This window comes from Beta vulgaris, chromosome 4, assembly GCF_026745355.1.
Source record: "Beta vulgaris subsp. vulgaris cultivar EL10 chromosome 4, EL10.2, whole genome shotgun sequence".
Classification (NCBI taxonomy): Eukaryota; Viridiplantae; Streptophyta; class Magnoliopsida; order Caryophyllales; family Amaranthaceae; genus Beta; species Beta vulgaris.
The window spans coordinates 37,160,517-37,177,081 of NC_079205.1; the positions used below are offsets into that span (position 1 = coordinate 37,160,517).

The following is a 16,565-nucleotide window of genomic DNA, read 5'->3' on the forward strand; positions in this document are numbered from 1 at the left end:
TGTATCCAGATGTCCCTATTATGTGTGGTAGTACCACCCTAGTAGCTGATTTGATAGCTTTTCCTTTGCATGATTTTGATGTAATTCTAGGGATGGATTGGCTTAGTAGGCATAAAGCCAAGATAGATTGTGAGAAACAAAAGGTGTCTGTAGTTGGTCCTAGTGGAGTCCATGAGTTTTATAGAGGGTCTTCTTTGAAAATCATTTCTGCTTTGACTCTAAAATCCTATTTGAGGAAGGGTTGTCCTATGTACTTGTGCCATGTTCACGACACTAGTAAGGAAGAGCCACGTGTTGAAAATGTTCGTATTGCTAGTGAGTTTGTAGATGTTTTTCCTGATGATATTCCTGGCATGCCTCCGAGACGTGATGTTGAGTTCAGTGTTGACTTGATGCCTGGAACTGGACCTATTTCTAAGCCTCCTTAAGAATGGCTCCTGCTGAAATGAAAGAGCTTAAGGCTCAATTAGAAGAGTTGCTTGATAAGGGCTACATTCGGCCTAGTGTATCCCCATGGGGTGCACCTGTTTTGTTTGTGAAGAAGAAAGATGGGAGTCTTCGTTTGTGTATTGATTACAGAGAGCTCAACAATGTTACGGTGAAAAACAAGTACCCCTTGCCAAGAATAGATGATTTGTTTGATCAGTTGGTGGGAGCTGGAGTTTTCTCGAAGATTGATCTGAGATCTGGATACCATCAACTTCGTATTGCAGAGAATGATATTCCTAAGAGCTTTCAGAACTCGCTATGGGCACTATGAGTTTACTGTTATGCCCTTTGGGTTGACTAATGCTCCAGCAGTGTTCATGGACTTGATGAATCGAGTCTTCAGGCCGTACCTGGATAAGTTTGTGGTGGTGTTCATAGATGATATACTGATTTATCAAAGGATGCTAGTGAGCATGAAGAGCATCTTCGCACTGTTCTGCAGGTCTTGAGGGAGAATAAGTTGTATGCTAAGTTCTCCAAGTGCGAATTCTGGCTGGAGAAAGTTGCTTTTCTTGGTCATATCATTTCTAGGGAGGGTGTCTCAGTTGATCCATCAAAGATCCAAGCTGTTTCAGAATGGCCTACTCCAAAGAGTGTGACTGAGATTCGCAGTTTCCTTGGCTTGGCAGGTTATTATAGGAGGTTTGTGAAGGACTTCTCGAAAATAGCTCGGCCGTTGACTGCATTGATGAGGAAGGATACCAAATATCGTTGGGATGATGATTGTGAGAAGGCATTCCAGATTTTGAAGGAGCGTCTCACCACAGCTCCTGTGTTGACTTTACCTGATGGTAACCTTGAGTACGAAGTGTTCACAGATGCTTCGAAGAATGGCTTGGTTGTGTGCTTATGCAGGATAAAAAGGTTGTTGCTTACGCTTCTAGGCAACTGAAGAACCATGAGTTGAATTATCCGACGCATGATCTAGAATTGGCAGCTGTTGTTTTTGCACTTAAGATCTGGCGTCATTATCTGCTTGGCACATCATTCAAGATATTTTCGACCAAAGAGTCTGAAATACATCTTCACTCAGAGAGAGCTGAACATGAGGCAGAGGAGATGGTTAGAGCTGATCAAGGATTATGATATGGAGATTCAATACCATGAGGGTAAGGCTAACGTTGTTGCAGATGCACTTAGTAGGAAATCCTCTCACTGTTTGCAGACCATGCGTTCGAGGAATCGTCTTCGAGAGGAGTTTCAAAATCTTGATGTGGAGATAGTGCAATTGGGAGCTCAGCTTAACTCTCTTATGATTCAGTCCACTTTGTATGATGAGATCAAGAAAGCTCAAGTACATGATCAATTTTTAAAGGACAAGCAAGCTAATGAGCCTGTCAATTTCATAGTGGCTGAGGATGGTAGCGTGAGATTCAAAGGAGATGGTGTGTTCCTAATGTTCCTGAGTTGAAGGAAAAGATCTTAGAGAAGCTCATTCAGCACAATATTCAGTTCATCCTGGAGGGGATAAGATGTACAAGGATCTTAAGCAGACTTTTTGGTGGCCGCATATGAAGACGGATGTTGCTAAGTATGTCTCGAGATGCTTGACTTGTCAGAAGGTCAAGAGTGAGCACAAGAGGCCTCAGGGGATGATTCAGCCTTTAGAGGTTCCTACATGGAAATGGGACTCGATCTCAATGGATTTCGTTTGTGGACTTCCGAGGACACCAAAGGGAATAATATGATTTGGGTTATTGTGGATCGTCTTACCAAGTCTGCTCATTTCATTCCCATGAAAGATACTTGGAAGCATGAACGATTGGCTATGCTTATAGAGAGCACGTGATAGACTTCATGGTGTTCCGAGTGATATTGTTTCGGACAGAGATCGCAGATTCTTGTCTAACTTTTGGCAGAAGCTTCAAGAAGCTTTGGGGACTAAGTTGAAGATGAGTACAGCTTTTCATCCTGCTACAGATGGTCAGACGGAGCGCACTATTCAAACATTGGAAGATATGTTGAGAGCTTGCGCCTTAGAGTTTCAGGGATCTTGGGAGGATAAGCTTGATTTGATTGAGTTCTCATATAATAACAGTTATCATTCTACCATTCAGATGGCACCATTTGAAGCTTTGTATGGTAGGCGTTGTCGTACTCCTTTGTGTTGGAGTGATATTGGTGAGTCGGTTGTGATTGGTCCAGAGATGATTCAGGAGACTGTTGAGCAGGTCAAGCTCATCCAGCAGAAAATGAAGGCGGCACAAGATAGACAGAAGAGCTATGGTGATAAGCATCGTCGCCATGAGGAGTTTCAGGTGGGAGAGAAGGTGTTGCTTAGGTCTCTCCTATGAAAGGAGTTATGAGATTTGGGAAGAAGGGCAAGTTGAGCCCTAAGTTCATTGGCCCGTAGAGATTCTGGAGAGAATAGGAGAGGTGGCTTATAGATTGGCATTGCCGCCAGGCGTTGATCGTGCGCATAACGTGTTCCATGTTTCTCAGTTGCGGCGATACATTAGTGACCCTTCGCATGTGCTACAGCCAGAGTCTCTCCAGTTAGATGATAACATGACTTATGAGGAGTTTCCAGTTCAGATTCTAGATCACAAAGTTCGTAAGACTCGCAAAGGTGAGACAAAGATCGTGAAGGTGCTGTGGTCAAACCACAACTCGGAGGAGTCTACTTGGGAAGCTGAGGATGCGATGCGTCTTAAGTATCCCCATCTCTTCACCCAGGTAAATTTTTAGTTACGAGGACGTAACTCCTTTTTAAGGGGGGTAGAATTCATATTGGTTTAGTGCATGTGTGATTGAATGAAAGTTTCTGATAAACTTCGATGTGTTTCACTCCCTACTTGTTATATTACAATGATTCCTATGATAAAGTTTGTGAGTTGTTTTCAGAAATAAGAGTATAAGTTTGATCATTTGAGTAATACTTTAAGTTTCGGGACGAAACTTATTTTAAGGGGGGTAGATTGTAACACCCCGTATTTTATACCCGATTAATAATTATTTTTGCTGAAAATAATTTCAGATTTCTTTTATTAATAATATATTTTTTACTAACTTTGACTTTACCTTTGAAGTGGTTAAAAAAAGAAAAAAAAATGATTCCTAGATTTACTAGGTTACTATCTAATACTTATCACTATATTAGGAGAGAGAAAGTGAAAAAAAAAAGAAAAGAACACAAAGAAGAAGAAGTTTTGCATATCTTCTCCAACGTGAGCATCATTCTTCCTTCTAAAAAAAAAAAAAAAATCCCTTAACCTTCAACATCATAGATGTTACTAAAATCTTCATCTTCCATCTTCACACTTCAAGTCTTATTCATTCTTCTTCAATAGCTTCAGTTTTTGTGAGTTTTCAAAGGGGTTATTAGTGTGCTTTGGTTTGCGATTTCGGGTCGAGAATCGAATCAAAGGACGGTTTTTGGGGTTCTTCTTATAGAGTAATCTCATCTTATTCCTTCCCCTAATCAAGTAAGTTATAATCTTAAGTTTTATTTTCGTATTTGGTGATTTGATTTCAGAATTTGGGGTTTTATAAATTAGGGTTCATAACAAAATCGAATTGGGGAAAATTCTTACTATGCGAAATTTGTATAATTGGGTTGTGATTCATGTTTAATTCGACTTAGTTAATGTAAATTTTCGAATTGGGATTTTGTTATACTAGGGTTCTTGAGTAAATTAAATTGGGGGAATTTGTTTATGAATACCAGATTTGTATAATTGCTTCATGTTTAATTGATATTATTATACCTACACACTTCTACTATTGTTTTCTTATCACTATCCATTATGTATATCTGCTCCATATTACGTATGTTATACATGGATTAGAGTAGTATTAGCTTGTCAGGATTGGCATAGTTGTATGTGCACACTATTTATGTATGTCGACGATTAGTTAGTACTAGCAATTGGCAGCATTATTGTTAGCCATTGATGCTTGTCAATTTTAATATAGTAGTGTGGTTTGATAGTGGATTGTGAACCATGTTTAGCTATTGTTACTGTTTTATGAGAATTTGCATGCCAAGAGCAATTCTAGGTATCATTAATTATAGGATAGTGAATTGTGATCATCTAAATTAGTGTTTTACAAAGTTCTAATACTGATATTATTCTTTGGTCTTAAGTACCAATTAGTTATATATTAGTATACTACACATGTATGTATTATCATATATATAGTACGTGTTTAGATTTTACTTTACCCATAAATGCTGCCACTTTCCTATATGATGTGACTATAAATGTGGTATTATTTTAGAGTTAGGATATCTAGTAAGTCCTAATATGCAATGATAAAATAGTTTGTGAGACAACTCTAGGTATACCACGAGTAACTTATACTACATATGTTATTATATTGTAGATTCAGGATTTATAGAAGAATCTTTCTGACTCGAGATTGAGATTTGCTAACTTTGATTGCTGATAAGGTAAGATTTCTTACTGTGCTTGTACAGATGAGTTGAGAAATTGTTTTATAATGTTTGGAAATTTACTTTTACAATGAGATTATGCGTTGAGATTTAAATGGTTCTCGATATTTATATTGAAAGAGTTTATGAGATTATTCATGAGATTTATATTAAAAGGAGGAAGTTCCTCAATATTACCAAGTTGAGATTTTTAAAGGAGGAAGTTCCTCACCCTTAAGAGGGTTTATAGAGTTTTATTGTGGGGTTGCCGGTAAGCGGTATTCTCCGAGTTTGGAAGTAGGTTGAGTTAACAGTGTCTCAACAATATATTTTAGTAGTTGGGTGTATGTTGATCAATACACTTGCCATTAGTCTTCCTTCTTGGTTCGTTATCAAGTTAGGGGTATGCATACTAGGGACTTTGGTGTTTACCTTGTCTAGTGAGCCTAGCTAGCTCATTGGATTCTTATATACTTCCTACTCACAGATTACGAAATTATATTTGAAAGTTTTACAGAGTAGTTCAAAAAAAGAAAGATGTTTATTAGAAAGTTAATTTTATTATATAATCTGTACACCTTTTAAATGAATTTGTAAGATATTCCTATATATCTTACCTGCACATTGAATAGTTTTGTTTTATTTCAGTATTAAATCTTGCTCGGCCTTTGGCTGATATTACGGTGTTTAATGTGCAGGGACTTGAAGATAGTTAGCTCCAGTTGGGTTAAAGAGTGCGTTGGATCCATTTTGATTTAGTAGGACTTTAAAAAGACTTCCGCTGTTATTTATTTAAAGGATTATGTTCTGGTTTGTAATAATTAATTTTACATTCTATTTAGTTGGTCTGTAATAATTAGTTAAAACTTTTGGTTATTGTTTTAGTCAGAACCATTAGCCTTGCGGTTATTATTAATAATTATCGCGGCGTAGCACCTTTGGATTTCCGAGTTATATTAAGTTGATTTTAGAAGTATTGGAAATTCAGGGTTGTTACATAAAATAATTTGCACCTAAGATGGAGAAAAAATTTATACCAAAAGAACAAAAATAAAGAAGAACATATTACCTTGAAAAGTTGATTGATTAGAGTAATCGTTTATCAAAAAATAAACCAAGTGAAAACCAATCAGTTAAATAAACAAAAGAGAATTGAAAAATAAAGTTTCATCTATCCAAAAAAAAAATTATACCATATTAACAAATACCTTCTTGAAGAGGAACAACAAAAGTTTGAGGATCATACAATCGATCACTTGGAGAAATAGAGAGAGATAGATATAAAGAGAGAGAGAGAGAGAGAGAGAGAGAAGGAGGGGGTAGAGAGATCTAGAGATAGAGATAGAGATAGAGATAGAGATAGAGAGAGAAAGAGAGGGGTAGATTCCAATTACAATCTTATGCAACTATTGAATTGATAATTGAACTTTAATGTACAATGATAATATTAAAAAGATTTGGGAGTGGGAAGTAAATTAAATTATATATGCAATCAAGGGATTTAAATCCTTAATATAATTCCTTGAACTTTCAAATCATCAACCTTTTAAAGAAATTCTTAAAAAAAAATCTGAAATATAATTAAGGCATCCCAAAATCTGAAATTTGTCCCGTTGGTCCCATTTATATGCATCTATTTAAATGTTTTATGCACTAAATTATATTACTCTACAATTATGGCTACTTACTGTAGGAAGTTGTTTTCACTTGATAGTAAATTCAAACATAATACATAGTAAAGAGATATATATTTCGATTATTTTTCAAAATTAGACTATATCGAAAAATATGTAGATATTATTTATTTTCCTTCTATTAATGTAATTTCAAAAGTCAACAACGAGAAAGAATTTTAGTTGAGCTCATAAATAAGATTAATGATACATATACTAAAAAGAATATCTTTTGAAATTAAAAGATATTATGTAACGCCCTGACTTCTAAGCATCACTATTAGGTTAATTAATTACAAAGATTAGCAGCGGAAAACCTTCCTAGCTTAGTCGGTGCGTCACTACCGTACTCTCCACACAAGAAAGTACAAGGCAACATTCTTTCATATCACTAAACTTCTATAATAGTGGTACTTCATCTAGAAATATATATAAATAGATTAAGCATAGTTGATGCTACATAATCTAGTGATCATAAACTTGGATTACATATCCGTCATAGTCGCATGAATTAACGTAATTTAATCCTCACTGCTACGTCATCCCCTCTTCGTATGCATACCTAAAACAGAAAAAACAAAACGTCATGAGCCGAGGCTCAGTAACATACTACTCTAACAATGTAAATTCATTTCAATTCATTTTATTTGCAAACAGAGAGAAGAGAATATAGTAAAAATCGTTTCGTAAACACACACTTCGAATCAGGAATTTAAAAGTAATTTCCGTTTATATTATCTCCATTATCACATTTCATTATCAGAAAACTTTCTTTGGTTACTTTGGCGAGTACAAAAAGGCATAGCCACCGAGGATATTCATCCCCCATCAGAAGGTGACATATAACATCATAGATCATAACAGAAGGCAAAGCCACCGAGGATATTCATCCCCCATCAGAAGGTGGCATATAATGCCAGACATCGTAACATAAGGCAAAGCCACCGAGGATATTCATCCCCCATCAGAAGGTGGCATATAATGCCATACATCATAACAGAAGGCAAAGCCACCGAGGATATTCATCCCCCATCAGAAGGTGGCATATAATGCCATACATCGTAACAGAAGGCAAAGCCACCGAGGATATTCATCCCCCATCAGAAGGTAGCATATAATGCCATACATCGTAACAGAAGGCAAAGCCACCGAGGAAATTTATCCCCCATCAGAAGGTGGCATATAATGCCAGGCACAGCCACCGAGGACATTGTCCTCCCCATCAGAAGGTGGCATATAATGCCATAATGCGGGTGCCACCGAGGACGTTGTCCCCCATCAGAAGGTGGTGTTGCCGCCAGATAACATAATGACACGTGCACGGCCCAGAGAACATAGTACTACCATTCACCATCTTTCACTTTCATTTATCATGTTTCGTTTCTTTTGAGTAGTTTTCAGAAATCATAATTAAGTCATTTCATAACGTCATCAAATCATTTACAAAACATTTCATATCCCGCACACCATATAAAACATAGCATAAACATTATATAAAAGCACCATAAAACGTATTTGGAAAGGGAGTGCGGGTGTTAGCAATAGACGTTACATAGTCACACATTTTATATCCCGCACACCATATAAAACATAGCATAAACATTATATAAAAGCACCATAAAACGTAGTTGGAAGGAGGATGTTAGCAGTAGACGTTACATAGTCGCACAGTTTATATCCCGCACACCATATAAAACATAGCATAAACATTATATAAAAGCACCATAAAACGTAGTTGGAAGGGGAGTGCGGGTGTTAGCAGTAGACGTTACATAGTCGCACAGTTTATATCCCGCACACCATATAAAACATAGCATAAACATTATATAAAAGCACCATAAAACGTATTTGGAAGGGGAGTGCGGGTGTTAGCAGTAGACGTTACCTGGAATCCTGCTTAACAACCTTGATCGCAGGGGAAGGCTTGTAATATCTCTTCCTTTTTAATCTAATAATCAATTCGGAAATTAATAAAGACTTATTAATATTTTATTCGGAATTTCGAGTTTACTGATCCATTTCCATCATGTGTCCATTTTAGGAGGTGTGTACTAGTTTTATATATTAGCGTCTTTGGTGGTTGATAAAAAGTCGCAGGTGCCTTTTCCACTTAACAACTTAGCGTCTAAGTCGTAATTCATTATTTATTGACGACGTCTTACCATAACCATTTCGTATTTTATAATTTCAAAACGTTATAATTTTGTTAACCTTTATCTCAAAACTTCATTCTACTAGTCATAGGGTCCCTTTAACCTTATGGTTCATGATTATACTTAATGACTTGTAATTATAAAACTCGTAATAGAATTCTTACGTTCTTGTAGTTTAATTAGTATATAATTATCTACTACCTTAACATATACAAATTTAACAAGTAAACTATACTTATTTACTATTACTCTTTAATTGATATATTATAATTATATGAAATATAATATTAAAACATACTACATCGTCATTTAATCATTTATTAGTCATAAGACCCCTTTAAACATATTCGTTATTTAATCGAAACAATAGCCATTAATTCCATGATTCATGAATCCAGCTTAATAACTTGTAACTATAGACCTCGTAATATAACTATTTTATTCGTGTAATATATGTAAGTGCCTGCGTAAATCTGACAAGTAAACTATATTTAACTTACATCATTCTTTAGTTGATATATTAAAGTTACATGAAATATATTATTAAGTATTATTACATAGTATATCCTTATTCAATCGTTTATTACTCATGATTAAGTTCATAATAATTAAATTACAAGCAAGAGTCATACTTTATAATGGGTTTTATTATGTTAGTGTTATTAACTAAATTAGATCATTAACATATTGACTAACCATCTCAAATAGTCTAATAATTTACTGATTTATTAGTCAGCCCACTTATTTCCAAAGCATTAAAGCCCAACAATATATTTCAAACCAATGCTTCAACTTCAATGATATTAAACTATGAAAGGAAGAGGTATGTTTAACATACCACTGCTTCAAACCAGAGAGATGTTGCAACGAAGTGAGTCGAGCTCCGGCGACCGAAGGCGCGACGAGGCAGAAAGTCGCGTGTGGGCGGCTCGCGACGGTGCTCCGGTGGTGTTGGGACGGTGCGAACATCAGACCAGGAAGAGGAGAGAGAAAACGAATTGGGCGAGAGGAGAGAGGAGCTGAGCGAGAGAGATGAGGACGAGGGAGAGGGGATGCGGGCGACGAAGAAGTGCGGGCTGGGTAGGCGACGGCGGTGGTGGTTGGCGCAAGGTGGTCGTCGGCATAGGGTGGTGGTGCTACGGTGGTCGCACGAAAACAGAGGAGAGAGAGAATTGAAAAAAAAACAGGGGATTTGAGGGGTGTTTTGGGTGGTGTTTTCCGGCGAAGACTCAAGTGGTTTGAGTGAATGGTTTGAGGGGATAAACATGGCTATTTATAGCCATTGTTGAGCTTCAATTGTGCCCAGATTTCATTGATGTAATTGAATTATTAAAATGGGTTATTGGGTAATTTGGTTTGCTTAATGAATTTTGTTTGAAGTTGAGTTTTTTGTGTGCAACAAAATCCATTTTGGGTTAGAAATTCATGAATGGGTTGTTTGTGAAGAGAAAACTGAAATGGGTCGAAAGAGAAGAAAAACTCAGTTTTCTGTTTTTTTTCAAATTCTTTTTTTTTTCTTTTCTTTTCTCTTTTTCTTTTCCTTTTTATTACCAAAACCAATTTGACCCATTTTTGTAAAGTTCAAGTAATTGTTTTGTCTATTATTTGTTTTCTTATTTTAACTAATGAAATCATTTAACATAACTTGTTATTATTAGCAACTCTAGCAATACAATATATATATTATCATTACTTGGACATAAAATAACAAAAATTTTGATCTTAACTTATGATTAAAGGAAAAATTTAGCCACTAATTAATATTATTTAATTTAAGCAAGTTTAAAATTTCGGGACATTACATATTATTTGTAAGGAAGAAATCCTACTATAACTAAATCGTTTACCTTATCAAAAATATTTGACCAATATCTAACTCATAATGTTTTCAAACAAATTACAACTAAAGTTTTACAAACAAAAGCTAATACCCTTAAAATATACATCAAGGAGATTAAAGAACAATTATTGAATTTTAAAACTAAAGACTTAGAACTTCAAACTAGAATAGCACTACTAGATTCATATAATACTCAAAAGGATCAACCTTCTACTTCAAACTTACCTGCTAATTAAAATTCATCTAAAAAAACTCAGTGATGAACAAATAAATATTGTAGATAGAATAAATATTCAAAAAATGATATTTTCTCATTTTTCTTTAAATAGGTAATGTCTTTGACATAGATATTATAGTCTTAATAGACAGTGAAGCTGATCAAAATTGTATAAAAGAAGGACTAATTCCTAGCATCTTTTATAGAAAAACAATAAAAATATTACATACTGCTGATGGTGAACTGTTAAAAATAAAATATAAACTTTTAAAGGCATATATATGTAATCAAGATTATTGTTTCAAAAATACCTTCATTCTAGTAAAAGACACAATTAATGAAATAATGTTTGGTACTCCTTTTGTTATTCAAATAGATCCATTTTCAGTTGATCGTAATGGTTTTCATACTAATATTATAGGAAATAAAATATCATTCAATTTCTCGCTCTAGTACATCAAGAAGATTTAGCTATATTACATTCCTCGTCTATATTTCAACAACTAAATTCAATAAATAATAAAAAATCTCATATATCTCTTTTACAACAAGAAATCTCATACTTAGAAATAGAAGAACAATTAAAAATCACATACATTCAAAAGAAAATATTTGATCTACAACAAAAAATTTAAAATGAGGTACGTGCAGATACACCTAATTTTTTCTCGAAAAGTAAAAAAAACATATGGTTTCACTTCCATATGAAAAGGAATTTTCAGAAAAAGCTATCCCTAGCTACTACGGGAAGACTCTTGAAATGAATCTAAAAATGTTAGAGTTTTGTAAAAAAGAAATTCAAATCTTATTAGAAAAAAAATTAATTAGACTATCTGAATCTCCTTAAATCTGTGCTGCTTTTTATGGAATCAAGTAGAAAAGAAAAGAGGAGTTCCTAGATTAGTAATTAATTATAAGCCTCTTAATAAAGTCTTCCAATGGATAAGATACCTAATCCCTAATAAAAAAACATTTATTAAGTCGGCTTTATAATGCAAAAATTTTCTCAAAGTTCGACATGAAGAGTGGATTTTAACAAATTCAAATACAAGAAAAAAATAGATATAAAATTTCCTTTAATATTCCATTTAAATAGTATGAATGGAATCTAATGTCTTTTGACTTGAAAAACGCCCAGTCTGATTTTCAAAATATTATAGATGATATTTTGAATCCTTATATTATAAATATAATAGTCATCTACATTGATGATGTTCTAATATTTTTAGATACCTTATATCAATATTTCAAGCACCTTAATACTTTTTACATGCTATTAAAAAGAATGGTTTATCTATCTCATTTCCTAAGATGAAGCTATATCAAAGTAAAATACGATTTTTATGACATGATATTTTTCAAGGTACTATAAAAACTATCAATGTAACACCCTCAAATTACTTGCTTTTGAACAAATAATTTAGTAAATAATATTTGAGTAATTTGGGAGTATTACCGCCACGTGACTAACACGCTTTCGGCAACCAACTACTAACTAACAAAATAACTTACAGCGGAAGACTTTAACCAAAAATAATAATACTTCTTTGTTAATAAAAGTAAATATTGTATCAATACTCAAAATAAATGAAACACTCTAATCTAGGTGAAGACCCCCTTCCTAGTATGCTCCCATGCACATCCAAAATTCACCTGCAAATCTGCTTATCAAAAAGGTAAACAGGGTAAAGCCAAATAGGAAAAAGAAAATACGCATCAGTATAAAACTGAGTACTAAATGTACTAGATAAGTAACACATTTGTTAGTTCGTAACAATTTTTCATTTCGAAAACTCTATCACCAATAATTCAAGAATAACTCTTTAAGAATAAAATATTTTCACGCACTTAATAATAATTCAAGAACAACATTTTAAGAACAAACTCTTTCCAAACACTTAAATAATAATTCAAGAATAACCTTTTAAAAACAAACTCTTTTCAAACACTTGAATAATAGTTCAAGAATAACCTTTTAAGAACAAACTCTTTCCAAACACTTGAATAATAATTCAAGAATAACCTTTTAAGAACAAAATCTTTCCAAACAACTTGGATTAAAAATAATCCTGAAAACAATTCCTCTTCTTATCACCCCTTCTATTTTGCTAAGTGTGCACACCCCCAAGCTAGTCGTTCCCATCACGGAGCTATATCAAGGGGTAACTATAATTGCCAACAAGTGGACTTTGAATCTCTTGATATTAATCAAGCGGAAATAATAATAATATGACTTGTAAGTCATGAATAAACCTCCTTTCTTCATAAATAACTTTTTGAACATTCAACGTTCATGAAAACCAACCAACCTTTTCTTGTAAAAGTAATTTAATTTTTCCAAAAAGGATAACAAAACTTCTATATAAAAATGATTGATAAAATCATTCCTTCTTTTCATTTCCAAGAGTGAATAATAAAATATTGTAACCATTTCGAACCACATTTCTAAACCAATCCAACCATTAAATCAATAAACAACTTTATCACATAAAATCATATTTCAAAAGATCTAGCTACATAACGTACCTTGATCTTGCAGAAACTAATACTAATATCTTCACTTATTCTTATACTTGAGCTTTCTCATAACCAACCAATAAGCAATCTACCACATGAACTTAATCATGAATTTAAACATAAATGACCTATCATGAGCATAATATTTTTGAGTAAGAAATATGAAAATATTTTTCTTAAACCAAACAAAATTGAAATTTGAATAAGAAATATAAAACTAGAATAGATAGGAAGAGAAAGGAGAATTTTGAAGTAAGAGATTTATGAATTCTTCAAAGTTTTTGTGTGGAAAAGATGGCTTAAGGTATGGGGTATTTATACGAGTAGAATATGTAGTACTTAATTCAAAAATGAAATAGTTTGTAACCTTCACCATAAATTAGGAGATGAAACCAAGATTTGTAACCTCCATCATAAATTTGGAAGTTATAGGAAAACATAACTCCCTCCAATCACCTTAAATCCCGTAGGAATATATGGCCCCAAAAAAAAAATTTTTTTTTTTTGGTTTTCTGAAATTTTTTTGACTAGGATTTAATACCAAAACCTTAACAAATCTAATTTTGGCGCAATATTCCCACAAAAATAATTTAAAACCAATAAAAATACTAAAATACCCTTTGCTTAAAATATTTATTTTGGAAAATAAATATTTGATTATTTAAAAGAAGTTTCGACCTCGAAACTTAAGACAAAAAGTCATAATCACTTTCCAAAAACGGATTAAAATCCGAAATTGCAGTTTCTAACTCAAAATGCTCATGTCTAAAATGCATATAATGACTCATAAATATCCTAAAATGCAATAACTATAGTAAAGCGCGAAACACTATCGCTTTTTACCCCCCTTAAAAGTAGTTACGACCCCGTAACTCGACAACTAACCTCAGAAAACAACACCGGATATTTCTTGCGCATATCCGCTTTAACTTCCCATCTTGCTTCCTCAATCTAATGGTTTGACCATAAAACTTTGACTAATCTTACATCCTTAGTCCAAGTACTTCTAACTTTACTATCAAGGATTCTTACAAGTCTTTCCTCGTAAGTCAAACTATCATCTAATTCAATGGTATCAGGTTGCAGCACATGAGACATATCTGGAATATACTTCCTTGACTGAGATATATGGATATAATAACATCATGGAATCGACTTAAATCATTTGACAAATCCAACTTATATGCCACTTTTTCGATCTTCTTTAGAACCTCATATGGCCCGATATACTTTGGGCTTAACTTTCCCATCTTCCCAAATCGCATCACCCTTTTCATTAGAGATATTTTCAACAATACCTTCTCCCCGACCTGAAACTCTTCACCCCTTCGCTTCAAATCAGCATAACTCTTCTATCGATCTTGAGCTACCTTGATCTTTTCTTGAATCACTTGCACCTCTTTCGCCGTCTCTTCGAAGAACTCGAGTCCAAGCACCACGATTTCACTAATATCTGTAATACCCCAAAACTTTGGTTCTAAAACTTTATAAAATATTCACTTTTCATTAAAATATTTGACCAAACCTTTAGGGTGTTACCGGCGCATCTATTGTTATAAAATAAATGCAAGGCTAATTATTAAGAATAAAAATTTAACTCACAACCAAGGTATCAAAATAACCAAACTAAGTTGTCTACAACCAAAACTAAACAATCTCAAATGACAGTACTATAATGTTTATTAAACTAGGTGAACTTAAAAACTATAAGTTCACTCATTCCTGCAACGTAGTCCCTTTCACCAACCTGCACAATATAAATAGGAACAGAACAAAGGAAAACAAAAACACAAAAATTAGCGAAAGCTAAGTAATTACAACTCCATCCGTTAAAATAATAATAGTTATATTTTAAAAATAATTTTTATAGCATAATACAGACAAATATAACGTAATACAGACAAGTATAACATAATACAAACAAGTATATAATATGATTAACCATTTCAATTATTCAAGTTTATATGAGTCATACACAACAATTTTATTTATTAGAAGGGAATTGAACGTCAGTAGGCCGGGACTAATCCCAGTAACCACCTACTTCAACATGGGTCGTCACCCAGATAAATAAGAGTAATGACCAATATCGTTTTGCAGAATGTCCCTAGTGTGCACAGCCCTCACTAATCTAATGGGTATCCTCAATGCGCACCAATAGTATTAGGAGGAAGACAATAAAGAGTTGTAACAGAATAGAATCAAATATTGTTCATCACCTATGGAGGATCCAAGTCCACAGGCTATTTCCCTCAATAATATTTCCACTTTACGTGATTAATATATTTTTAATGGTTACGACACATCAAGCACCACGTTAACATTAACAGGAACATCTTCAGTACGATAAATATTTTCACAACTTAACCACTTTATAGAATTATAATAATCAACGTACATAATTCATAGTAACCAATATATCCATCATTAGAGCCTCATAGAGTCACAATATATATCAACTTATAATACCGTTCGTTACATTATTAACACACTAGTTATACCCATTAAGTACATTATCAATATTAGCATAATTTTTACTGAAGCTGAGATGTCTTCATGGCCTAAATATTCCATTCAAGAGGTTTATGATAAAATCAAAGGAGATAAACAGAAGGTGATTTGGGATAAAATGGTGTGGAACAGATTGAGTGTTCCTAAGCATAGATTTATCAGCTGGATGGCAGTTCAATCTAAGCTCCAGACAACAGCAAAACTGGCGCAAGTAGGAATCAGCACATCTGATAGATGTCTAATATGTCATAATGGAGCTGAGGACCATGTCCATTTATTCTTCCAATGTGAATATAGTGAGAGATGTCTAAATGACCTGAAGAGATGGTTGGGGATTACATCTTCCAGCAGCACATTACAAGAGCTTATCAGATGGCTAAAGAGGACTAAACAGTCCAAATTTGTGAAACAAGTGTTTTATGCAGGGCTTGCAGCATTACTATATTATGTCTGGCAAGCTAGGAACTCTAGCTATTGGAATGCACTTATTCCAAGTGTGGAAGCAACAGGGAAGCAGATAAGAGCAATAGTCAAGATTAGAATTGGAACAGTTACTACCACAGAAGATTAGTAGAAGGGATATGACATGGTTTAATAGTTTGTAATGGGGCTTATGCTCTTGTAAGCTAAATTGGTTTGCCGGTTCTTTGTGATGAAGGGTCCAACCTAGTTGGTTCGTTTATCCTTTGAATTGGTTTGGTGTATTGTTTTGATCTTCAATGAAATTACTTGCTTGCTTATCAAAAAAAAAAAAAATATTAGCATAATTTTAATACGATGGTATACTTAG

The 16,565-nt window shown here is 33.8% G+C and overlaps 1 protein-coding gene and 1 long non-coding RNA gene across 2 annotated transcripts; both read left to right on the top strand.

Moving 5' to 3' along the window:
* Nucleotides 1-4,705: 4,705 nt before the first annotated feature.
* LOC130591261 (uncharacterized) lies at nucleotides 4,706-5,811 on the top strand. Its single transcript, XR_008969036.1, has 2 exons — nucleotides 4,706-4,882; nucleotides 5,563-5,811. It is a non-coding gene; the product is annotated as an uncharacterized LOC130591261 (long non-coding RNA).
* Nucleotides 5,812-15,812: 10,001 nt separating this feature from the next.
* LOC125496627 (uncharacterized) lies at nucleotides 15,813-16,346 on the top strand. Its single transcript, XM_048642141.1, has one exon. The coding sequence runs from the start codon at nucleotides 15,813-15,815 to the stop codon at nucleotides 16,344-16,346; it is 534 nt and encodes a 177-aa protein (XP_048498098.1).
* Nucleotides 16,347-16,565: the final 219 nt, after the last annotated feature.